The sequence below is a fragment of the Heptranchias perlo genome, chromosome 22 (genome assembly GCF_035084215.1).
Source record: "Heptranchias perlo isolate sHepPer1 chromosome 22, sHepPer1.hap1, whole genome shotgun sequence".
Lineage (NCBI taxonomy): Eukaryota > Metazoa > Chordata > Chondrichthyes > Hexanchiformes > Hexanchidae > Heptranchias > Heptranchias perlo.
In genome coordinates, this window is record NC_090346.1 from 45,484,025 (window position 1) to 45,509,820 (window position 25,796).

Sequence of the window (25,796 nt, forward strand, 5' to 3'; positions counted from 1 at the left end):
GGGTCAGTGACCAGGGGGCATAGATTTAAAATAATTGGTAGAAGGATTAGACGGGAGCTGAGGAGAAATTTTTTCACCCAGAGGGTTGGTGGGGGTCTGGAACTCACTGCATGAAAGGGTGGGAGAGGCAGAAACCCTCAACTCATCTAAAAAGTACTCAGATGTGCACCTGAAGTGCCGTAACCTACAGGGCCACGGACCAAGTGCTGGAGAGTGGGATTAAGCTGGATAGCTCTTTTTCAGCCGGCACAGACACGAAAGGCTAAATGGCCTCCTTCTGTGCCATAACTTTCTATGATTCTATGAAATCTGCAATACTCTTCCCCCAAAAGGCTGTGGATTCTGGGGGACAATTGGAGCTTTCAAGACTGAGATTGATAGATTTTTGTTAGGTAAAGGGCACCAAGTTATATGGAGCAAAGGCGGGTAAATGGAGTTGAGATGCAGACCAACCATGATCTAACTGAATGGCAGAGCAGGCTCGAGGGGCTGAATGGCCTACTCCTGTTCCTAACTGCAGTCACAAGGCTGACTACGACTCACTTGTAATCGTGTCACACTGAATTATCTAGTCATCTATGCACAGGAATAGCTATGCATTGTCCTGCTCAGAAATTCTGTTTAATCCACCATATGTTGTTGGTTCAAGAACTGCATCATCCAAAGCAGAGGATTATGTAAACAGGTTCATTAATAGATCTGTCAACACAACACACCTTGGAGGCAAACAGTCCAAGGCTCTGTTAGGCGTTTCGGAAAGATCACTGGCTCCACTGTAATCTCCTGAGTTTGAGAGATTTCAGCCACTGCTTCCACAATGACCTTGGTCGGAAGCGCTTAGGAAGCAGCAATTCCGAATGCAAATTCCTTAACTTCCACACAAAAAAACAGCAACATTTATCAGCAGTAATGTCAATTGTTCTTCCAGCTTCTAGTTTCCTTCAGCAACTCTGCTCCCAGAACGTAAACCAAGTTGAATGCAGCCACTAGATTTATTTAGCAAACATGACGCCAACATGCTAAAAGGGACTGTAATCCCACCTAAATATTGTTGCTATATAATTCATGTGTGAGACACTTAATTCATCACCTCAGATTTCTCCCACCATTACCAGTGACAGACTTGTAATCACCAATACTGCCCGATGTCATATAGTTCTCTTTAACCTTCCACTAAACTTTGGTGCGACAAAATCTTTAATTGTACTGTTGGATTTTTAAAAGCAAGACAGTCCAAACATACATGGTATTAACCTTTCACATGCCATCATTACACTTCAGTAAAATCCTAGTGGCAACACGGAGGCTCAGTTAACAGTTTAATCTGGGCAGAATCAAATCAAACAACGCAAAATTTTGCGGTATTTTAAGCGTAAGTTAGCTGCACCCATAACTCCTTTACGCCCGAGTAGCCACGATCTTTTATGCTGGTTCAACTGCCCCTTCGCTTGAAGCGGTCCCTGCCCCACAAAACTGGCCACACCCCCCCCCAGGTCGGAAAGGCAAGTTTCCGCCGATTGCACTCGTTCGGGGGGGGGGGTGTCATCTCACTGCGTCCAGATTGGTACCTGTGGTCACAGCGTTAATCACCTGACCAGCAGTCAATTGAAGCCACTGACCAGGTCTGTCCTGCTATTGCAATTAAATAAGAAAGACCAAGAGCATTAAATCAGTCAATTGATCAGCCCTTCTGCTACAGAAATCATTAGTTTTAAAAGATGATGGATGACTCATTTCCCGGCAATCCCACGCCTCGTTACTTTACTACTCCTTACACTGCTCAATCGCGCTGATTCAGGAGAGATTTTAAGCTCAGGCTTATGCTGACGAGTTTGTGCGGAAACTTGGGCACAACTTCACCTCGGCAAATCCAGCAGAGTGTCAGGCGCAATTTGCCGATTTGCGCTCATAGTGGAAACTCCAGGCCGCTGTCGTTACACTTTAGTGGAATCCTAGTGACAGCACTGCAAAGTGTGTGCTTGCTTTCAAGACTCAATTTGATCAAAGGCCACAATTATCACTGTTGGCCTCACACACAGCTCCAATTTTCAAACAGTGGGTCACTGCAGACATTTGGACAGCTGGCTCAGAACCTTCTTTTCTCAATGGTCTGTTGAACACACTGCTCCGGATTTCTTTTCTTCAAACCACTCACAGAACCTGACTGCAAGACAAACTCTGCACAAGGATTACAGGAAGTGGACCAGAACAACAGCAAGATCAACTTTCACCAACTTTCCGCATGGAATGTAAGGGCAAGTTTTTAAAAAAAACACAAGAGACAATAACTTGCATTTATAGAACGCCTTTAATGTAGCAAAATGTCCCAAGGCACTTCACAAAGATGCAAGGAAAACCAGATGCCAAGCCAAAAGGGGGGAAAAGATTAGGAGACAATAACTAGAAAGCATACACATTAACTATCAATCTGTTCATGCAAAAATGATGTGGAGATGCCAGTGATGGACTGGGGTTGACAATTGTAAACAATTTTACAACACCAAGTTATAGTCCAGCAATTTTATTTTAAATTCACAAGCTTTCGGAGGCTACCTCCTTCCTCCTTCCTACCTGAGGAAGGAGGTAGCCTCCGAAAGCTTGTGAATTCAAAATAAAATTGCTGGACTATAACTTGGTGTTGTAAAATTGTTTACAATTCATGCAAAAAGACTAACATACAAGGGCATTGTAGGACAGGGAATAACTGCACTAAAGTCAAAACTCAGCGAAGGCAATGGCATGAGCAATTTTTTTAAAAATCAATTGTATTACTTTGGAGAGTCAAAGTCGAAATCCATCACATTTTCCAATAACAAACCAAGGGCTTCTCTTGATTTCTGGCACTTCCAAGAAACACCAAACTGCTCACTTACCCGCACTAGCATCTAAAATAATAAACGTTACACAATCTGTTTTCACACTTGTCAAGTTGATAGGGTAGATAGCAAAAAAAAAATTTCCTCTGGTGGGGGAGCCCAGAACAAGGGCGGGGGGGGGGGGGGGGGTGGGGCATAACCTTAAAATTAGAGCTAGGCTATTTAGGGGCGATGTCAAATGACACTGTCAACCTGCTGATGTACATTTAAAAAAAAGGGACAGTGGCTATGGGTGGGGGGAAGAGAGAATATTTGCAAACAAACAAACAAAAGTTTGTCAACACAGCTCAACTGTCATTGTCACAGCAGCAGAGTGAAGGGAGGTTCTTTGCCCCCCCCCCCAGAGGTTGGCCAAACACCATCGCCATCAAAGGGTGAGGGGGGTTTATTCAGCACCCAGGGTGGGCAGGCTGGCACTGAGCACAGGGGCCCTGCCACATCCACGGGGGCACCTTACAGCTCACTCCGCAGCAAGACAAGCTCTCTGCGGCTGGGGGGGGGGGGTCCCTTTGCGTCCCCCCCCCATTATCCCACCCTCCTTTTGAAGGGTGGTGCCTCCCACCTCCTCCCCCGGGGCTGGAGGGGGGCGGGGAGGGGGCGGGGAGGGGGGCAGAGGGGGCCAATCCCTCCCCTCCCCCCAGCCCCGAGCTGTTTACTGCAGCAACCGACCCCCCCTCCCCACCTCAGCAACACCCAACAACCAGTAGGCCCCGGGCCTCCCTCCCTCCTCTGGCGGTGCTAGCGCAGTCCCAGAGTCCGAGTCCCAGTCCCTCCCCGGTTGCCACTCACCCCCGCCGCCTGATCCGAGCTCCGGCCGCTTCACTCTCCCATTGCACCAGCTCCCGCTGCGGCCCAGCCCAGCCCAGCCCCACCCCCTTCCAGGAACTGACGTCACGCCCCCACAACTACTTCCGGCCTCTACGCAGGAGCCCGGGCGCGGTGCCTTCTGGGAGTTGTAGTCCAGCTGTGATCAGCCTTCCTCCCCCTCCCTTTGCCAACATTTCAACAGATGTGCACCAAGGCAGAGAAAAGTTACTGAACTAAAGTTTACGTTGTTGAAATATTAGAAATGGATATTTTGCAGAGGATAAATACTCAACTTGTTTTGATAATGTGACTTTTGTCCCTTCAATTGTGCTCTTTCTTTTCTAAAGGTGCTGATTTTTGCTGGAATGAGGTGTCAGTCTGGTCAAATGGTCTATTGTGCGAACCAGAGAGTGAGAGAAAGGCACCATAGCCAAGACTGTTCCTAACCTCATTCGAACTCCATGTACACACACTTTACAGTAAGGTTCATCACTCAGGAGCTGACTGATTTTTTTTTCCCCTCTCTGGCCCAAGGACCCTGCAGCTAATGGTTAGACCCATCACTTCAGCTGTGGCTGAGATCCGCTGACCCAGTACAAACTAAGGATCAAACCTGGCACTCTTTTGGTCTGCATGGTTCGGTACCTAAGTGAGTATTTTCGTTACCCTCTAAGCCACCAACAGAGCTCAGCATGGCTTCTTTCGATGATAACTCCCTCTGAAAAATGTGTAAAGATCCATATGTCTAACTGGATTTGCAAATAGTCTCACTTGTTTCTAAAATCACAAATCTTACGCCAAATATTTTCCTGTTACTGGATGTGAACAAAAGGACTGACGGTACCAAATATGTAGACAGTTTCAGTGAAGCAATGAAAAACTCTAAGTTTCAGTAAAAGTAGGGTGATAATATCTGTTTCTGACGAAAGGTCTTCGACCTGAAACGTTAACTCTGTTTCTTTCTCCACTAGATGCTGCCTGATTTGCTGAGCTTCTCCAGCATTTTCTGTTTTTATTTCTGCATCCACAGTATTTTGCTTGTGACAATACCTTAGTAGACTCAGAATAGCTGAGTGGAATACAGATTTATATGCAGTGCTTTGAGTACTTATGATTGAATAGAATGTTATATACATACTTGCATGAAGCATAAATCTTTTCGAGAGTAGAGGTTGTTGATTAATAAAAAAAATGTTTTTATTCAGAATTAAAATGTAGCAACATGCATACAGACAATGCGCAAAGTCAGTTTGGATATAATGATTAGTAAGAAACATTTAGGTTAAAATTTCATTAAGATAAAGTTATGGAAAGTATTTTCGAACCGCAGCTCAGAGAGTGTGTCCTAAACCACAAACTGTTCAACTAGTTAAGCTTCTAGAGTTTCAATGTAAGCCATTCTTGGCTGTTTCAGGGACTGACCTTCATTGGATAAACTCCTCCAATGAGATAACAAGGGCCTTTTAAAAATGATGTGGAGAAAATGAAAGTAGTCAATGTTGGGAAAATGTGAAGAGAAACGTTTATATGATCAGTAAACGCATAAAGATTCCAAGCCTGTTTAAAACATATGGGGGTAAATGTTATCAATGTGCAGAGCCTCACATCAGAAAACAGTGCTCTCCTACATTACAACAGTGACGACACTTCAAAAGTACCTCATTGGCTGCAAAGCACTTTGTGACGACCTGAGCTTGTGAAAGACGCTTAAATGAATGGATAGAATATCTTGGCAAGTGGACATACAATTTCCTGATATGTGCGTCTGATAGGTAGCCTTGTTTATTTTTTTAAGGGTGAAATACATCAAATAGGACGTGAGAACATAGTAAGAGTAAAATTGAGATGAAAAGGCCATTCGGCCCATCAAGATCAGTCCTTCCAGATTACATGGAAATATCCTGTGTCACTGATCTCCTTCTCTACCTCACCCCCACTGCTACTGAAACTATCATCCATGTCTTCTTCACCTCTAGACTTGACTTCTCCAACGTCCTCCTTGGTGTCCTCCTGAGTTCCATCATACATGAATTCCAGTTCATCCAGAACTCTGCTGCCCACATTCTGTCCCACTCTGAGACCCATTTACTTATTGCCCCTTGTCCTCGCTGATCTCCATTGGCTCCCCATCTGAATTTCAAAAATCCTCAACCTCATCTACAAATTCCTCCATGGCCTTATTCAACCCTATCTCTGCAGTCTCTTCCAATCTAATGTCCCCGCTCGCACCCTCTGCTGTACCAACACTGGTCTACTCTTCATCTCCCCCCCACCATCCCACATCCCCCGATGACAGAGCTTTCATCAGTCTGGTGAACATACTCAAGAACTCTCTCCCTAAACCCACCCATCTTACTATAGCTCTTCCCACTTTCAAAAGGTTCCTTAGAACCTATCTCTTCGACCATTCCCTAACTCCTGCGTACTCCTGCTTAAGACCAATCCCCAGCTGTACAGCATCTGACTGTGGGACATTTTGCTACTTTAAAAAGTGTCAGCCATTATTCTTGGTATCGATCTTACCTCTGTCAGAAGGTCGTGGGTTCAACTCCCACTCCAGAGACATAAGTACATAATCTAGGCTGACACTGCAATGCAGTGCTGAGGGATTCTCTAAAACTATTATTACATATTTGGCAATCCAGTCAATACAGAAAATAGTTACTTGATTTAAACTGGATGTAACAATGCATTCTCTTTGCATTGGTGAACTCTGAAAGAAATTCAAAACACCAGTCATTATATAAGAACATAAGAAATAGGAGCAGGAGTAGGCCATATGGCCCCTCAAGCCCACTCCGCCATTCAATCAGATCATGGCTGATCTTTAACCTCAACTCCACTTTCCCGCCCTATCCCCATATCCCTTGATTCCCCCAGAGTCCAAAAATCTATCCATCTCAGTCTTGAATATATTCAATCACTGAGCATCCACAGCCCTCTGAGCTACAGAATTCCAAAGATTCACAACTCTCTGAGTGAAGAAATTCCTCCTCATCTCAGTCTTGAATGGCCGACCCCTTATCCTGCGACTATGCCCCCTAGTTCTAGACTCTCTAGCCAGGGGAAACAATCTCTCAGCATCTACCCTGTCAAGCCCCCTCATAATCTTATATATTTCAATGAGATCACCTCACATTCTTCTAAACTTCAGAGAGAATCTGCCCAATCTACTCAACCTTTCCTCATAGGACAATCCTCTCAACCCAGGAATTAATCTAGTGAACCATAGTTGCACCACCTCCAAGGCAAGTATATCCTTCCATAGATAAGGAGACCAAAACTGTACACAGTACTCCAGGTGAGGTCAACTGTAGTAAGGCTTCCTTACTCTTGTACTCCAACCCCCTTGCAATAAAGCCAACATGCCATTTACCTTCCTAATTACTTGCTGTACCTACATACTAACTTTTTGTGTTTCTTGTACGAGGACACCCAAGTCTCTCTGAACACCAACATTTAATAGTTTCTTACCATTTAAAAAATATTCTGTTTTTCTATTCTTCCTACCAACTTGAATAACCTCACATTTCCCCACATTATACTCCATCTGCTACCTTCTTACCCGCTTAATTAACCTGTCTATATCCCTTTGCAGTCTCTTCGTGTCCACCTCACAGCTTACTTTCCCACCTAGCTTTGTATCGTCAGCAAACTTGGATACATTACACTCAGTCTCTTCAAAAAAGTCATTAATATTGATTGTAAATAGCTGAGGCCCAAGCACCGATCCTTACAGCACCCCACCGGTTACAGCCTGCCAACCTGAAAATGACCCGTTTATCCCTACTCTCTGTTTTCTGTCCTTTAACCAATCCGCAATCCATGCTAATAAATTACCCTCAACTCCATGAGCCCTTACCTTGTGTAACAATCTTTTATGTGGCACCTTATCAAAATGCCTTTTGCAAATCCAAATATACGACATCCACTTGTTCTCCTTTATCTACCCAGCTAGTTACATGCTCAAAAAACACTAATAAATTTGTCAAACATGATTTCCCTTTCATAAAACCATGTTGACTCTGCCTAATCATATTATGATTTTCGAAGTGCCCTGTTATCACTTCCTTAATAATGGATTCCAGCATTTTCCCGACGACCGATGTCAGGCTAACTGGCATGTAGTTCAAAAACCTGATCCTTATACAAGGATGTGGTCATCGGACTCTTAATTTATGCAAGTTATTAAGCAAAGCTGCTTCCTGAGGATGGGAAACTGCTGCTCATTTGCAGTGTCAGCTGTGGCTCAGTGGGTAGCACTCTCATTTCTAAGTCAGAAGATTGTGGGTTCAAAGTCCCACGCCAGAGACTTGAGCACATAATCTAGGCTGATACTCCAGTGCAATACTGAGGGAGTGCTGCACTGTCTGTAGGTGCTGTGTTTTGGATGAGATGTTAAACTGAAGCCCTGTCTGCACCCGCGGGTGGATGTAAAAGATCCTATTTCGAAGGCACTATTTCGAAGAAGAGCAGGGGAGTTTTTCCGAGTGTCCTGGCCAATATTTATCCCTCAATCAACATCACTAAAACAGATTAACTGGTCATTATCACATTACAGTTTGCTGTGTGCAAATTGGCTGCTGTGTTTCTTACATTACAAGAGTGATTAAACTTCAAAAGTACTTAATTGTTTGTAAAACGTTTTGGGACGTCAAGAAAGGCACTATAATAAATGCACGTTCTTTCTTTCTAAAAGCCCTATAATAAATGCAAGTTGATGACATTTGACCAAACCTTCCCTGGGAATCTGTTTTATTATTAAAGCGAATGTTACTCCACTGAGTGACACCTGGAAGATCTGCAGATACTGCACAGATAAATAAAGCTGTGAGCTGCACGAACAGGGATAGCACAGCAGAGGGAGCAAACAGTAAAGTGACTGGGCCGACAGTATTGAGGGACATCCCACCAGTCACACGTTCTTGCGTTAGTAACGAAAACATCATGGCCGGGAAAGGGCCATTCGGCCCGTAGAAGCTCATTCCTTTACGTACTATGCCTCTCCCACCCCAAACTGGGATGCAGTGAATTGGATATGGGTTTAAAGCTGGTCAGAGTGCGCTGAACCCAAGCCTTGTTGCTAGAGGAGGAGAGGGGGGAACCCCAAGCCTTGTTACTGTGGGGGAACCCCGCGCGTGAATCGAATGTTGCGACTTTGCCCCGAATTGATACATTTTATCAACGCGGGAAATTAAAGGGGCCGCGTCCCCGGGTGATCAGGTCTCCACTTTATGTAATAACAAGCCGGGGGCAGCGCCATGGCGTCCACCTCCCCTTACTTTGCATCGGGGATATTGACTCGGAACATGAGCAGGCGAGTGTGCCCGGCCGCCAGGGGACGGGGACGGGACCGCGGACCCAAGTTAGCAAGGAAACCCAACAGGCTGCACCAGCCCGGGGCGAGCAATGGGAAAGCCATCTGCAGCGATGCGGTGCAGCCCGGCTGCCCAGTCCAGGAAACGGTCAGAACAACGGCACAGGTCGAGGCTGGAGGCTCTTCTCCCAGAAATGCACCGAAGCAGAAAAGGAAAAGTGTGCAGATTGAGAGCTATTCGACCCTAAACACTAGTGAGGCACAGACTGGCTCTTCCACTGATGATAAAACGGCCAAGTGGGAACCCAAAGACTGGAAAGAGCAGCTGGATAATATAAGAGAGATGAGGAAGGGCAGGGATGCACCTGTGGATCACATGGGAGCTGAGCAATGCTTTGACAAAACTGCAGCCCCGGAGGTAAATGAATGAAACCTAGTACATGTGGTTGTATAAAGAAAGAGCTTGCATTCATATAGTGCCTTTCACAATCTCGGGGTATCCCTCATACTTTTGAAGTGTAGTCACTGTTGTAATGTAGCGGCCAATATGCACACAGTGAGCTCCCACAAAGAGCAGTGAGATAAATGACCAGATCATCTGTTTTAGTAATATTGGTTGAGGGATAAATATCAGTCAGGACACCAGGGAGAACTCCCCTGCTCTTCAAATAGTGCCATGGACCCCTTTATGTTCATCAGAGAATACTGCACAGGGAGTGTCAGCCATGATTATAAGCTCAAGTCTCTGCAGTATCAAGTTGTGGGATTTCTGACTCAGAGGCAACAGTGTTACCCGTGGAGCCACGGTTGGCACATGATGTCCTTTGTGGTCAGATGCTCCGTGTGCACTCACCGTTTGGGTTGATAGATGAGGATGGACGGGTTGGCGGAGGATGGCCAGTAGCTCTAGAATCGTGGCCCTCCCTGAAATATCACCCCCAGGAGACGAGGGAAGAAAAGTAAGGGGGGGGGGGGGGGGGGGGTGAAATGCCCTGTAATTCTGCTTCATTTCAGATATTTATCAAAGGCAAATTTTGACGCTTAGGATAAAAACTTGAAGGTAAAAATAGTAAAATGGCTGCTTCATATTTATGTTGCCGCTGATTATTTTGATCTGCCTTTATGGAATTCTGCAGGTCATGAGGTATCAGGTGCTTCTGTCACTCATGCTGTCCAGCCAGACCAAAGATCATGTGACATTTGCAGCTATGAAACAGCTGAGGGATCATGGCTTGACCGTGGAGAACATTCTCAAGATGGAGGATAAGACACTCGGGGAACTCATCTATCCAGTCGGATTCTGGAGGGTTAGTTCACCAACACTTGCAGCTTGCTCCTAATTTTACAACTGAATATCTTCCCAAGTACAGTACAGGTGTCTTTTGAGTTCAACGCACAAGTGTATGGGAGAGCTCTTTCCTTGTGGGGGTAAAAAAGAACAAGCAATTAAGTTTTTGGAGCACTGCTGGGGAACACTGGTTGTAATCAGAACATAAGAAAGCATGAAACAGGAGTAGGCCCTACCTCCCACAGTCCAGGCACGGTCTAGTCCGTGCTATCGTGGACTCTAGCCAATTCATATAACAACCCGAGGAAAGGTTCTGCAGAGTTTCTCGATGCCCATTGAAGATAAGTCAAGCAGAACTCCTCTCTCTATCCTCATACATTCTACCCAGGTAACACCAGCCTGTATCTGCAGAAGACTCAAGACCTTATAATATTTAAAACAGAAATAGACAGTTTCCTAGAAGTAAAGGGAATTAGGGGTTACGGGGAGCGGGCAGGAAATTGGACATGAATTTAGATTTGAGGTTAGGATCAGATCAGCCATGTTCTTATTGAATGGCGGAGCAGGCTCGAGGGGCCGATTGGCCTACTCCTGCTCCTATTTCTTATGTTCTTATCCTAGGCAGGAATATTTGCCCTGTGCAATATTGGTAAATAGGGAGGGGCATTTTAAAGGATATACAACAGCGTTCCAAAGTGGGTTACAGCCGATGAATTGCTTTTGAAGTGTAGCCACTGTTATTTCGCAGACAAACGCAGCAGCCGATTTGCGCATAGCGAGATCCCACAAACAAACAGGCAGCAATATCTCTGACTGTGATTATTAAAATTGTCATTAGCAATAAACAGTTGAACCAGTAAGAGAGCTGGGCCCTCCCTGCTCAGTATGTAAAAGTGTGCACCGTGGAACCAGGAGCTGGACTTGTGCTTTAAGCTAGATTGTTACTTTGTACTGTATCTCTTGCAGAAATTAATCACAGATGAGAGCTCACACTGCTCCAGAATGGGCAGATAATGTCGAATGGTTTTTTAATACGTTTCAAAAACCAGCAAAGAGAATCCAAACCCCACGGTGCAGGTTCAGTAAGTCCACGTTCTCCGGTCTTGGTATACTGTGCGCACATCCATACAGTAGTTTGTTTAGCCGATCTCAGGACAGAGTTTACTCCGAACCAGGTTTGAAACCCAGCACCACGTCCCGTACGTTTAGTTCATTTTGTTTATATTTGCACTGGGCCCAAGGGCCCGTCAAAAATGATCTTCTGGTGGTGTAGAAATCATCACAAGCAATAGTAGAATTCAAAAAAAAGGGGAACCGAAATGTCCTGGAAATACTTTATTGTTTTCAGATGTATTGAAACATTATATTGGTTCAGCGTTTTGTTTGGTCAAGTGTCACGCCCTCCTGTTCACAAGATACTTATGGATGAGGAAGGCCATTTGGCCCATCTTAACTTATCCTTCCAGAACGACCCTAAACTCCACCCCCCCACCCCGTAGCTGCATCGAGTTGTTTCTTCAATGATTCTAGAGTTTTTTTTATTGCCTCCACCACTCTGCCCAGAAGTCTATTCCACGTGCGTTCTGTCTCAGTTGCTGGGATCAGCACCCCCAATGGTAGCAGACATTACCAATGCACCTAAGCAGAGATGAACTCACTCTATGTTCCCTATGCAGCAATTTTACCAGCACAAAGGAACACAACACCGTCACTATGAAATTAAAGGTACAAAAGACGTGACAGACAGAGATGGAGAAGATACGGTATCTAGATGGGGGAGGGGTAATATTTCGCTGAATAAAATAACCACGCTGGGAAACCAGTGTGGCGGAAAATGCAAGGTGGTATATCTCCACCAATAACTGAGGTCTGGGGCGGGGGGGGGAGCCTGAGGTAGGGGTTATTGGGGAAAGAGGTGGACACCATCGCTGTGTCCAACTCAGGCCTTCTGCCCTTCGCCAGTTAAATTCCTGCTTCATTCTTTGAGTCATGAGTTTTCTTCAAGGTCGTTTGGCATTTTTTTTTTATTCAAGTTATTTTGGAAGTAGGAAGAGTACTGTCCCTTTAAGGCTCTGATCATTTCAAAGCACTGGTGATTAAGTTTTGTTTCTCTTTGTGGTTTCATATTGAAATTTACTGAGGGTTAAAGGGCACAATTTGCATGAGTTATTTGAGGAAAATTCTAGAGCTGATTATATTTTAACATTTAAATTCCTGTTGCCTTGATAATGTCAAGCACTGTTCTGCATGTAGAGTGTGTGTAACTCCTAGAGCACCTCACAGACATTTGTTTATCCTTCCTGCTGGCCGCTCCACTGCCCCCCCCCCCCCCCGCAAAACCCAAGGCCTGATTTTCATTGGGCCAGCTGGCTTTATTAAATTGTTGACTGACATTTTTAACCGTCACCTGTTTTAGACAAGACCTCCCGTGGCATTGCTCGCAGCGAGTTGGAGGATGCAGTATGGGTGTTGTCAAAAAAGTGTCTTGGGGGGAGGGGAGGGGAGGGGGACGCAGGGAGTGTAACAGGAAATAGTATGACTTTCGGGTAAATGGGAGTTGAGATACGGATCAGCAGTGATCTAATTGAATGGCAGAACAGGCTCGAGGGGCTGAATGGCCTACTTTTATTCCTATGTCATTTTGACAGTATTTACATTACTACTTCCTATCTTATTGATTCCAGTTTATACCCATAATATGAGTTTTATCTTTAAAACAATGCGGTTTGCAACTTGAACCAAGTTCTCGTTGAGACCTCTCAGTGATGAAGTGCTGACGGAGCTGTCAGTTGCTTATCGGAACATGGTAAGAATTCTCAGATCTGCTATGTACAAAGAGCCGGCACGGGCTTGATGGGCCGAACGGCCTCCTTCTGTGCTGTAACCGTTCTGTGATTCTATGTATAGCATTGACTGCAACACAGAATAAAATTCTGAAGCCTTCTCACTGAATTGGAGTTGATAGGGTGAGATGAAGTAGAGTGGGAGGAGGCTCGTGTCGAGCATAAACACTGACATAGACCAGTTGGGCCGAATGGCCTGTTTCTGTGCTGTAAATACTATGTATGTGACTATGTATGTTCAGGAAGTGCCCCAAGTTATACGGCTGGCTCCATATTACTCTCTGGTTAGGGAAAGTGTCTAACAATTGGGAAAATGCTGGCAATTTCAGAAACCCAGTAGGGCCAATGAGATAGCCAGCCAATTGGCAACCCTATCCACCACCCCCCCCCCCCCCCATTTCCTTTCAAACATGCTGCATCCTACTTTTCATATTGTGAAGGGATAGATCGCTGTTACCTTTCCATCTCATCCATGCTGTGACTTACCTGTGCAGAGCAAAGTGAAGTACATCAAACAGACCACGGCAATCCTGAGGGAGCAGTACGATGACGACATTCCCAGCAGTGTCAGCGACCTGCTGAAACTTCCAGGAGTGGGACCGAAGATGGCCCACCTCATCATGAAGTTAGCCTGGGACAAGGTGTCTGGCATCAGTAAGTACCTCGGGCACAAGTAACGGTTTGAAACCAAAGGGTCAGGTCGTGGGAAGCCACTTGCGGGGGTGGTCCTCCTCACTGTCAGAGCCGCTTTATGGACATTACAGCAGTGCCCCCGAAGCCGGGCGGTTGAGGGCAGTGGCGCTTTAGGAAAATGTAGGAAGATCTCCCACTTGGAACATCACAGTTATCAGAATGATGCTGTATGTGCAATCCGTGCCACTGGGTGGTGCTGCAGTGCTATCTGAACTCCATGTTCTGGTGGACCCTTTGTAGCCCAGTGACACTGGGTGCTGTATGTGTTCGTTTGGGGGAACTCATCAATAAACAAACTACCTACAACATCCAATTGAAGACAATAATGGGTGAAATAGTCAGGAAGCTCCTTTGCTGCTTGAAAGCCATGTTTGAAGCAATGTCCTGCACACTCTCTCAGCGCTGTTTGAAGCTGAGCAATTCTCTCTCTCAGTTAATAGTTAATGTGTAATTAATCGAATTGATCACACAGCTTGTACAGGGCTATAGGTTGATCTTTCTCTGGATACCAGGTAGAAGAAAGGGAAATCCTGGAAAGTTCCATGCAGGTGGTTAAGGCATAAAGTAGTTCAGAGTCAGTTCAGGGAATGGACCCCTCGAAAATATTTTGTAATTAAATATGTCAAACCATAAAAAATCTGGTGGCTGCTGAATATTAATGATGCCATTTTGTAAATTGGAGGATGGACGAGTACACAAAAGCCAGTCCTGATGAGCTGTCGGCCGTGGCTCGGTGAGTAGCACTCTCGCCTCTGAGTCAGAAGGTCGTGGGTTCAAGTCCCACTCCAGGGACTTGAGCACATAATCCAGGCTGACACTCCAGTGTAGCACTGAGGGAGTGCTGCACTGCTGGAGGTGCCGTCTTTCAGATGAGACATTAAACCACCCTCTGCCCTCTCAGGTGGACGTAGAAGATCCCATGGACACTACTTTGAAGAAGGGCAGGGCAGTTCTCCCGGTGTCCTGGCCAATATCATCACTAACACAGATTACCTGGTCGTTATCTCATTGCTGTTTGTGGGACCTTGCTGTGCGCAAATTGTCTGCCGCGTTTCCTACATTACAACAGTGACCACACTTCGAAACTACTTAATTGGCTGTAAAGCGCTTTGGGACGTCCCGAGGGCGTGATATAATTGCAAGTTCTTTCTTTGCCGAGTCTTCCACCAGTTGGCTTTGCATTTCATGTCAAAAGATGAACTCTGAACCCAGCCTGATGATGTAGGCTGGGGTTTGTGTCAGATTGACCTCTCTGATTGGTGGACTGCAGAACTGAAAAGCTGACCTCGAGGAGAGAAAGCTTGCGAGCGGTCCAAATAACGCTGTTCTGTGGCTAATAAAGACTCGCCTTTCATGACCTCAGGACGTCGCAAAGCGCTTTACAGCCAATGAAGTACTTTTGAAGTGTAGTCATTGGTGTAATGAAGCATCACAATCGCAGCTGAACCCATCCTGTTCTCGATTGAGCTGTTCCAAGCATTCTCCACGCAGCAGAAAGACAGTGGGTGGCATGTATCTGCACAAAAAAACAGAACATCATTTTCTAATCCTCCCTGGCTACAGGCGTCGTACCAGAGGATTGGAGGACTGCTAACGTTGTACCGTTGTTTAAAAAGGGAGAAAGAGATAGGCCAGTCAGTCTAACCTCAGTGGTGGGCAAATTAGTGGAATCGATTCTGAGGGACAGCATAAATTGTCATTTTTTGAAAGGCACGGGTTAATCAAGGACAGTCAGCATGGATTTGTTTAGAGAAGGTCGTGTCTGACTAACTTGATTGAATTTTTTGAGGAACTAACAAGGAGGGTCGAAGAGGATAATGCATTTGATGTAGTCTACATGGATTTTAGCAAGGCTTTTGACAAGGTCCCACATGGCCGATTGGTCAAAAAACTAAAAGCCCATGGGATCCAAGGGAAAGTGGCTAGTTGGATCCAAAATTGGCTCAGTGGCAGAAAGCAAAGGGTAATGGTCGAGGGGTGTTTTTGCAACTGGAAGGCTGTTTCCAGTGGGGTTCCGCAATGCTCAGTACTAGGACCCTTGCTTTTTGTGGTATATAATAATGATTTGGGGGGCTTGATCAAGAAGTTTGCAGATGTTACAAAAATTGGCCATGTGGTTGATAGTGAGGAGGAAAGCTGAAGACTGCAGGAAGATATCAATGGACTGGCCAGGTGGGCAGAAAAGTGGCAAATGGAATTCAATCCAGAGAAGTGAGGTAATGCATTTGGGGAGGTCAAACGAGGCAAGGGAATACACAATAAATGGGAGGAGACTGAGAGTTGTAGAGGAAGTGAGGGACCTTGGAGTCCATGTCCACACATCCCTGAAGGTAGCAGGACCGGCAGATAAGGTGGTTAAGAAGGCATACGGTATACTTTCCTTTAGTAGCTGAGGCATAGAATATAAGAGCAGGGAGGTTATGCTGGAACTGTAAAAAAACATTGGTTAGGCCACAGCTTGAGTACTGCGTGCAGTTCTGGTCACCACATTACAGGAAGGATGTAATTGCACTAGAGAAGGTACAGAGGAGATTTACGAGGATGTTGCCAGGGCTGGAGAATTTTAGCTATGAGGAAAGATTGGATAAGCTGGGGTTGTTTTCTTTGGAACAAAGGAGGCTGAGGGGAGATTTAATTGAGGTTTATAAAATTATGATGGGACTAGATAGGGAGGACCTATTTCCCTTAGCAGAGAGGTCAGTGACCAGGGGGCATAGATTTAAAGTAATTGGTAAAAGGATTAGACTGAGGAGAATTTTTTTCACCCAGAGGATGGTGGGGGTCTGGAACTCACTGCCTGAAAGGGTGGTAGAGGCAGAAACCCTCAGCACATTTTTAAAAAACACTTGGATGAGCACTTGAAATGCTGTAACCTACAAGGTCTACGGACCAAGTGCTGGAAAGTGGGATTAAGCTGGATAGCTCGTTTTTCGGCCGGCATGGACACGATGGACTGAATGGCCTCCTTCTGTGCCGTAACTTTCTATGATTCTGACTAGCTCAGGACAAGATGTTTTGCCAGCAGAAAATGAGCAATTATCAATACAATGAAAGCCGTTATCCTCCAAGGAAAACTTCCAGATCACACATCCACCACTGGAAAGAGACCAACCGGTAAACTTTCTTTTCCTTTTTGGAGGTCTGTACAAATAGATAGGTTGGAGTGTCTGTTTTTTTCCCTTTCTCCTTGGTTGTGTCTGCGGGAGTTTTTTTTTTTGAAATGCAGCATAAAGCACGTTACGTCGAGACAAGGCAGGGTCGGCAGCTTGAGGCCTCCGTCAGACAGATCCCCCGGGAAGTGCACCACTGACACGCATGTCTTCACAATACGGGTGAACACAAGCGTTCGGCAAAGGTCAGCTGTTTTAAATAAAAGTTACATTTTTTTACCCTCTCGCAGCCTTAACAGATGTTAGCTGATCCGTGTACATTCCACCACACCAAAAAATGATGCTGTTTCACACACTCTCCAACCCTGGCCGACGTCCAGTTTTCTTTATGGGCAGATTTTAATAAATTCTTTAACTTTGAAGCGGCATAGTTAGTTCGTGTAATCATGTAATTTAAAAGAAAGGCATGCTGAGACACAAATTCATTGCCAGTAGATACTAACGGGAAGAGCTAAGTCGGTCTCTTGTTAAGTCGGTCTCTTGTTATTTTAGCTCGATGGCCAATTTGTCGGTTTAACAGATAGATAGAAGAACCGCGTTGGATTCAAGAAAGACTAATCAGAATATTTTCTTGCCTATCTAAGCTTGCAGATCACACTAGGTTAGGAGGGACAGTAGGTCGTGTGGGTGGGAGCAGGAAGTTACAAGGGGACATAGACAGACTGAGCGAGTGGGCAAAACTGCGGCAGATGGACTTAAATGTGGGGAAGTGTGAGGTCCTCCCCTTTTGGATCCAAGAACGACAAAAATCAGAATATTTTCTTAATGGCAAGAGACTAGGAACTGTGGAGGAGCAAAGGGATTTGGGTGTCCAGGTGCACAAATTACTAAAAACTAGTGCACAGGTACAAAAAGTAATCAAAAAGGCTACTGGAATGTTGGCCTTTGTCTCAGAGCGGCTGCAATACAAAGGGGAGGAAGTGATGCTTCCGTTGTACAGAGCCTTGGTCAGATCCCATCTGGAGAACTGCATTCGGGTTTGGGCGCCGCACCTCAGGAAGGATATGTTGGGGTACAGCGCAGATTCACCCGAATGATACCAATGCTTAGAGGGTTAAATTACGAGGACAGCTTGCGTAACCTTGGCTTGTATTCCCTCGAGTTTAGAAGGTTGAGGGGTTTCAAATGATAAAGGCATCCAATAGAGTAGATAACAGAGAAACAATTTCCTCTGGTGGGGGGAGTCCAGAACAAGGGGGCGTAAAGTTACAATTAGAGCTAGGCCGTTCAGGAGTGAAAACAGGAAACACTTCTTCGCACAAAGGGGAGTGGGAATGTGGAAACTGTCTCCCCCCAAAAGGCTGTAAACTCTGGGTCAATTGAAATTTTCAAGACCGAGGTCGATAATGTTCAGTCAATCACGATGGTGTGCTGAGAGAAATTTGAGAAAGATCTAACCAGTTTATTGTAAGATATATTGGCCTTGGAGGGGGTGCAGCACAGATTCACCAGAATGATACCTGGGCTACAAGGGTTAAATTATGAGGACCGGTTGCATAGACCCGGCTTGTATTCCCTTGAGTATAGAAGGTGAAGGGGGTGATCTAATTGAGGTGTTTAAGATGATTAAAGGAGTTGATAGTTTCTCTCTATCTACCCTATTTCCTCTGGTGGGAGAATCCAGAGCAAGGAGGCATAATCTGAAAATTAGAGCTCGGCCGTTCAGGGGTGATGTCAGGAAGCACTGCTTCACACAAAGGGGAGTGGGAATCTGGAACTCTCTCCCCCAAAAAGCTGTTGATGCTTGGGGGTCAATTGAAAATTTCAAAACTGAGATTTATAGATTTTTGTTGGGTAAGGGTATTAAGGGTTACAGAACCAAGGTGGGTAGATGAAGTTAAGATACAGATCAGCCACGATCTAATTAAAATGCGAACAGGCTCGAGGGGCTGAATGGTCTACTCCTGTTCCTGTGTTCCTAAGCCTTACTCTGTTTCAATGCTAAAACAGACTAAAAACAGGTATATTTGGCTCACTAACTGGGACAAGGCTGTGTGGTTTAAAATTTTTCTTGTAATCAAAACTCACTTCATGAATATCTGTTCACTTAAAATAAAACAGCCGAACAATTCATATTTGGCCTCTTCTCACTAAAGTGTTTCCAGTCTGCCCACTGAAAGATTGGAGAACCGTGCACGAGGGCATGTGTGAAAGACACAGGGGAGTAATTTTAACCTAACCCGTCGGGCGGGAAACCCACGGGATTGGGTGGATCGCCGGATTAACACTCCGCCCAATATTAATTCTCTGACTTCAATAGAGAGTAAAATCGGACGGAATGTAAAACCAGCGTTGCGCCCGATCCCGTCAGTTTCCCCGGGACGGGCGGGTTAGGTTAAAATTGCCCCCCACGATATCCAGTTCAGATCCCTGTTGTTAGGTCCCCGGGTTACGCTACCGTATGATTAGATTTTGGACAGTATGAGCACATTCCTGAACGTAAGACGCAGCGCCGCTTATGAGAGTGAGCAGCACTGCTGAACCCGAGAGGATATAGACCCAAAATTTGTAACATGGCGTTGCTGTTTGACTTGGTTTTATATAGACCCCCATATCCAGTATTTAACCTTGCCCCAAGCACCCGTTTATCTCTGGCTCATCTAAACCGCGTCCGTACCGTTTTGCAGGTGTTGACACCCACGTGCACAGGATCGCAAACCGACTGAGGTGGACAGAAAAAGAGACCAGAACCCCAGAGAAAAGCAGACTGGCGCTGGAAGACTGGATGCCACGGTAACTGGTGTTGGCGGCGGGGTGGTGGAGAGATGTCTGAATTCAACGTAGAGACCAATAGTGCTTGTAGTGCAGACAGAGGAAGGGCTGAGTGACGGTGAGGTGGCACACCACACAAGGAAGTGAAGGAATCAACCAAAGCCCCTCTCACACGTATGGCGTAAACGTTGACTCAGTATCAGAATTGGTAGAGGTTTGGGAGCGGGTTACCTGGGGTAGGGAATAGTGTTTGGGCGGTGGGGGAAAAGGAATTACTGAACCAAAAGTTGTAAGTACTGGAATTGTTGCACAATTCTCAAGTTGTCACTTACGATGTTCTGAAGTAACAGCCTGTTCATATTGAACTAGAGGTACATTGGACAGTCACTGCAGGTTATAGATGTGGGTTTTGATTTTTTTTTCATTCATTCTTGGGATATGGGCATGACCAGTAAGGCCACAAGATAAATGACCAGTTAATCTGTTCTAGCGATGTTGGTTGAGGGATAAGTATTGGCCGGGACACCGGGGAGAACTCCCCAGCTCTTCTTCAACTTGTGCCATGGAATCTTTAACGTCCACCTGAGAGGGCAGACGGAGCCTCAGCTTTACGTTTCAGCTGAAAGACGGCATCTCCGACAGTGTAGTACTGTCACTGGGAATGTCAGCCTAGATTTTGTGCTGAAATCTCCGAAATGGGACTTGAACCCACGACCTTTCAACTCAAGAGGCCTGTTTTAATCCTTTTGCAGACTGTGATTATTTCCGGTTGTTGACTTAGTTACATCTTCCCTTGCCCACCTACAACAGGCTGAGTGTGGAATGGCCCAGTGGCTCTATGCACACTAGCTGATGGTCTAAAATCAAAGTCTTCTTTACTGATGTCATGAAATGGCAACGCAACAGAATCTAACACTGAGGGTACATCCACCTCACACGGTCAACCTCAAACTGCCCACAGACCTTCCCCCACCCTCAATTCGTCCACCTACCCTTTGATCCATCCATCGCCCCCCTGGATCCTGCTCCCTTCATGTTCAGAGTGAATGCAGCTCATGTTTTAAGGATCAAACCATGAAATTCTTACAAGGTAATTTTTTTTCTCTTTCTCCCCCCCCACCCCACCCCCCCCCCCACCTTTCTCTTTTTCAGGGACCTCTGGAGTGAGACCAACTGGCTGCTGGTGGGCTTTGGCCAGCAGATCTGCCTGCCAGTGAACCCTCGCTGTGCTGGATGTCTCAACAGAGACATCTGTCCCACGGCCAAGAACAATCTTAGGAAAACAAATCCCAGGCTTCTTCCCAACTCCCCACATCAGCTGTGCCAATAGCAGCAATAATTAAATCCTTGTGTTTAGATGTTAGACTGTGGTATAAATTATTCAAGGGATGGGAGATGTTTGTCCCAAAGTCAACTGAAACAACACTGTATCTGATGATGTTGATGGATTCCAGTTGCTGGTGGAGCATTGAATACAGCTGAAGAATGATGTCCTCAGTGAGAGCAGCATGCAGGTCCTAAAGATGCAGCCTGGTGACTAGTGCCCCAGCCTGACATCGCTGGGTAAGACTCGCACACTAATCTGCAGTTTCGCAAGTGTGCAAATTCCCTCGCTGGTAAACGGACTGGTTGAGATTCCGCTGAGTGCTATTTCTAGCTGCCTGATTGACGGGCTTGTGTAAAATTCCTATGTTGGCTACGTCTCATTGGGTGAACGGCTTTAACTAGCGCGCACAGGAATTGCACCTGAGCACGTTAACCAACGCCTTGAAAATAGAATTTCTGCTGCCACGTTAGCCTTTGTCACTTAGAGCCCCCCAGTTATCTTGTGGTTCTGAGCACATTTTTGTCTAAGCAAGCAGGGATATAAAGGTACTACTGACTGCCTGGCCTGTCTTTGGACAGTGTTCTGAAAAAAAATGTTTTTTTCCCTGTATTTCCTTATTTTCCTCGTTTAAAGTTACCTTTCTCCAATTGTCAGGTCCTCATCTGCTTCATGATGAGGAATGACCCCAGCTGGGAGGGAGACAGGGCAGCTCCCATGTCCCTAGCCCTCTGGAGGGGAGCATCCTGTAATAGTCTAACAGGAGGCGCATGTGAGCAACTTGCTGTGACTTGCCCTGTGGATTTCTCATTCTGCAGTGATCGCCCCCCGAGTTTCACTCAGGACCTTTCCCACGTTTGAGATGGGGAATTGCAATTCCTTCCCTTGATTTTAGCCGACTGAAAGAGAGCAAGAACTCCCATTTCTATAGCGCCCCTCAGGACATCCCAAAGCACTTTACAGCCACTGAAGTACTTTTAAGTGTTGTAATGTAGTGGACGAGGCAGCCAATTCACACACAGCAATGTGATAATGACCAGATCATCTGGATCAGTGATGTTGGTTGAGGGATAAATATTGGCCAGGACTGTTGACCTTCTGGATGTACTGCAGAGGTATTTACAAAGTGCATCAATGACATTTAGTGGCAGTAAAAAGCCATTAAATCAACTAACCCTCCCACAGTTACAATTTATGAAGATAATAAACTGCTTCTGCTGTTAATGTGCATTGAGCCTCAAAGCTTGAGATTTCTGGGACGTTTGCAGTTGGGAACACTGTTTAGTGGCGTAACTCTCTACTAGAGTCCAGCTCCTCAGTCAGGGAGAATCGGAAGGGTGTGCAAGCAATATTATTTAAAGTCATCTAGAGGTAACAGTGCTGTCAAACTGTATGAGCCTCACTTTGTGTGTAAATAAAAGATTGTAAAAAAATCTATGAATGGACATATTATTCCAAAATTTCAATACAAGATTTATTGACGCAGTTTCTATGAATGCATTTAACTAACTCTCGGTACGTTTCTTTTGTTGACTCAGAATAGTACTCCTGCTCCGTAACCTTTAATTCATAACATTTTCTAATGCTTCCGTCCCTATCACAACCTGGTTGCAATCGATATACAAGATTGTTATCTCAACACAACCTTTTTAATCTGAATAATTCTTCGTTCTGATGTTTCACCATTGAAAATGTAGCTTCCATTCTTATTGGGAAGCCTGTATGAAGGGCCAAACTAGGTAAATCAAGTCGTTGTGGTTAATGCACTTGGGTTGCAAAAGGCTATGGATTGTAGGAGGAAGGGAACACTGAGGGAGGCTAGAAGTTCCATAGTTTGGAAGCTCAGGGAAAATGAATTAGTGTAGGAAACAGAATTCACACACAAAAAAAGGCCACTCAGCCTAAATGGTCGATACCAGTGTTCATGTTCCACATGAACCTCATCCCACCCTACTTCATCTAACCCGATCAACAGATCCTTCCATTCCTTTCTCTCTCATGTACGTATCTAGCTTCCCCCTAACTACATCTATACGATTCACCTCAACTACTCCTTGTGGTAGCATATTCCACATTCTAACCACTCTCTGGCTAAAGAGGTTTCCCCTGAATTTCTTTTATTTATAGTCTTCCCCAGTGGAAACATCTTCTCCACATCTACGCTATCTCAGCACTTCATAATTTTGAAGACCTCTAGCAGGTCACCCCTCAGCCTTCTCTTTTCTAGAGAAAAGAGCCCCAGCCTGTTTGCTAGTTATAACCTCAGTTCTAGTATCATGCTTGTAAATCTAAGTGCACTGAAGTCTTGCTTTCAACACCATGAGGAGGAAGAACAAGGAAGTTGGTGTATTTGTAGCTTTCGCAGAAGTGCTCAGAGCAGCAATGGCCAGAGTAATATTGATGAGTGGTTTACAATATGAAAACAATAGATCACAATCCATATAATGATGTGGATACTTTCAGTTCTAATAACTCCTTATCTGCAAAGTTTGAGTATGAGACTTTTTATATTTAATGATATAAACTGGCATCTTTTATTGGGAGACAACTGAAGCTCAATGATAAAGCACCAAGTACCTGTAATCTTCCTCACGCTGGGCACTGGTTCACTTCCAGCTGACTACATGTCTTGAGTTCTTCTAATGGTTCCATTGCCATTCACAGCTTCTCTAGACCCATCTTTTGTTTCTTTACTTGTCCTATTACCATCCCCTTTTGCCTTGCACTATCATCCCTTTTGTCATTGAATCACTCCTGCCCTCCACCCTAGCAGACGTTCCCTTTTGTTTTTCCCTCCCCCTCCTTTCCCTGGCTTACTTATAAACTGTTAAATCTAACTTCCAGTTCTGACGCATCGACCTAAAACATTAACTGTTTCTCTCCACCGATGCTCCTTGACCTGAGTGTTTTCCAGCATTTTCTGTTTTTAAATTTCACATTTCCAGCAGCCGCAGTATTTTGGTTTTGTTCCTTGCGAGTGCTGTTCGAACACTGACATGGTCAAAGGCTCATTAAGTAAACAGAGTTGATGAGGATTCCAGTAATCGAAGCTGAATCTGTCCAAATGGTCCAGTTTGCTCAAGGCTGAAGGGAAACAGATGAGATTTGATTGTCGAGTCAACACAAAAGTGATTTCTTTTTCCTGTTCTTTTTCAAAGTGAAAGTGTAAACTAGAAGAAACTTTATTTTCCTACATCTTGTTCAAACATCAGACATACTTCGTCAAATTTAAAAAAAAATCTACCATCTATATTTTTGACCTCACTTTTCCACTAGTTTTCAAAAAAAAAAACTTTATCATAATTATATTGTTGTGTTGTTTTCCCCCCACAATTACACCCATTCTTAAAGCACCACAGATTCAAAGTACCTGGAACAAAGATCATAGAATCATAGAAAATAGGAGCAAGAGTAGGCCATTCGGCCCTTCTCTGACATTCAAAATGATCATGGTTGATAGTCTAACTCAGTACCCTGTTCCTGCTTTTTCCCCCCAAAACCCAATGATCTCTTTAGCATTAAGAAATATATCTATCTCCTTCTCGAATACATCTAATGACTTGGCCTCCACTGCCTTCTGTGGTAGAGAATTCCACAGGTTCACCACCCTCTGCGTGAAGAAATTTCTCATCTGTTCTAAATGGCGTACCCCGTATCCTGAGACTGTGACCCCTGGTTCTGGACTCCCCAGCCATCAGGAACGTCCAAAACACAGTACTGGGGTTTAAGGTAGGCAACAGTGAAAGATTGCAGAAATGCTTAATTGAACTCAGTTTTCTGAGGCGAGAACTAAAAGTCTCTGTTAACCAGTCAAAAGCTGGCAGATTGCCAACATTCCCGAATATGAAAAAGGTTTCAGCAGTGCCGGCTGGTGACAGTAAGCTAGCCAGTCAGTGTGCCAATAAAAATCACAGCCGCACGCATCCCACGGTGCTTTGACATGGCTCAAGGGCAGCAGATTGTACTGGATACAATAAGAGAGCAGCCACTTACAATCGGGTATTTTCTATGGGCTGCGTATCTAGGAATAGTTTTGTTTAAACAGTGTTTGGAAGCACAGTTACAGGGAATGATTGCAATCCAAATCTGTTAATTAAGAATTAAGGAAAAAAATTGCAGGGCTACGGGGAAGGAATGGGAATAACTGGATAGCTCTTTCAAAGAGCCAGGATAGGCATGCTGGGCCGAATGGCCGTCTTCTGTGTTGTAAGATTCTATGATGAGAAATATTCTACCTGTGTGCCAGCCTGCTGATTTAGAAAGGGGGAATAACTTGCAATTATATAGCACCTTATCACATTCTCAGAACATCCCAAAATACTAGTTCTTTGGTGTAGCAGGAATTAAGTGGGTTTTTTTGGGGCGGGGGGGGGGGGGGGGGGCATGGGGAGATAAGGAATGTGGAGATGAAGAAGTATTGGACATTCAGGGCTGGTGCAGGATGGAGAATTAATTCTCTTCACTCCCAGAAACATCTAAAAAGGGAAGTGCAGAAATGATTTTTCCCAGCAATGAGCAGATGGGAAAATGCTGGCAACTTTCAGGCTGCAGAGCAGAAGCACCCAGCATTAAGTGACTGCCTTTCTTTTTAAAAAAAAAGTTATGTCCCAGTCTCCCATCACCTCATTCAATTCTTGGCAGATCACCTAGAAGTGCAAGAAAGACACCAGTCAAAGGCTATGGTCTGGATTACACTGGAGGATGATTAAAAAAAAAGATCTTTGCAAGGCTGCTAAAAATCCAATTCAAAGAACTGAAAAGCCAGC

The 25,796-nt window shown here is 45.0% G+C and overlaps 2 protein-coding genes across 13 annotated transcripts in view; one reads left to right on the forward strand and one right to left on the reverse strand.

Moving 5' to 3' along the window:
- The window catches only part of tsc2 (TSC complex subunit 2), a 63,504-nt gene extending 59,759 nt beyond the window's left edge, over window positions 1–3,745 (reverse strand). For 11 of the 12 annotated variants that reach the window (XM_068003465.1, XM_068003461.1, XM_068003464.1 and 8 more), the window contains exon 1: window positions 3,666–3,745. The gene's annotated coding sequence lies outside the window, so the exon portion shown is untranslated. The remainder of the gene's footprint in view (window positions 1–3,665) is intronic. The other variant, XM_068003454.1, reaches the window with a different exon arrangement.
- Window positions 3,746–8,580: 4,835 nt separating this feature from the next.
- nthl1 (nth-like DNA glycosylase 1) lies at window positions 8,581–22,467 on the forward strand. Its single transcript, XM_068003466.1, has 5 exons — window positions 8,581–9,418; window positions 10,137–10,307; window positions 13,626–13,785; window positions 19,622–19,727; window positions 20,859–22,467. Exons 1-5 carry the CDS (start codon window positions 8,945–8,947, stop codon window positions 21,034–21,036), a joined length of 1,089 nt encoding a protein of 362 aa, XP_067859567.1. The 5' UTR covers window positions 8,581–8,944; the 3' UTR covers window positions 21,037–22,467.
- The last annotated feature ends 3,329 nt before the right edge of the window (window positions 22,468–25,796 follow it).

What these genes read in the sequence shown, in the direction of transcription:
- nthl1 (XM_068003466.1), top strand. Translation starts at nt 8,945, where the DNA reads ATGGCGTCCACCTCCCCTTACTTTGCATCGGGGATATTGACTCGGAAC. An exon ending in ATCCAGTCGGATTCTGGAGG is followed by an intron (nt 10,308 to 13,625) that starts GTTAGTTCACCA and finishes TTACCTGTGCAG; the next exon opens with AGCAAAGTGAAGTACATCAA. An exon ending in GGACAAGGTGTCTGGCATCA is followed by an intron (nt 13,786 to 19,621) that starts GTAAGTACCTCG and finishes ACCGTTTTGCAG; the next exon opens with GTGTTGACACCCACGTGCAC.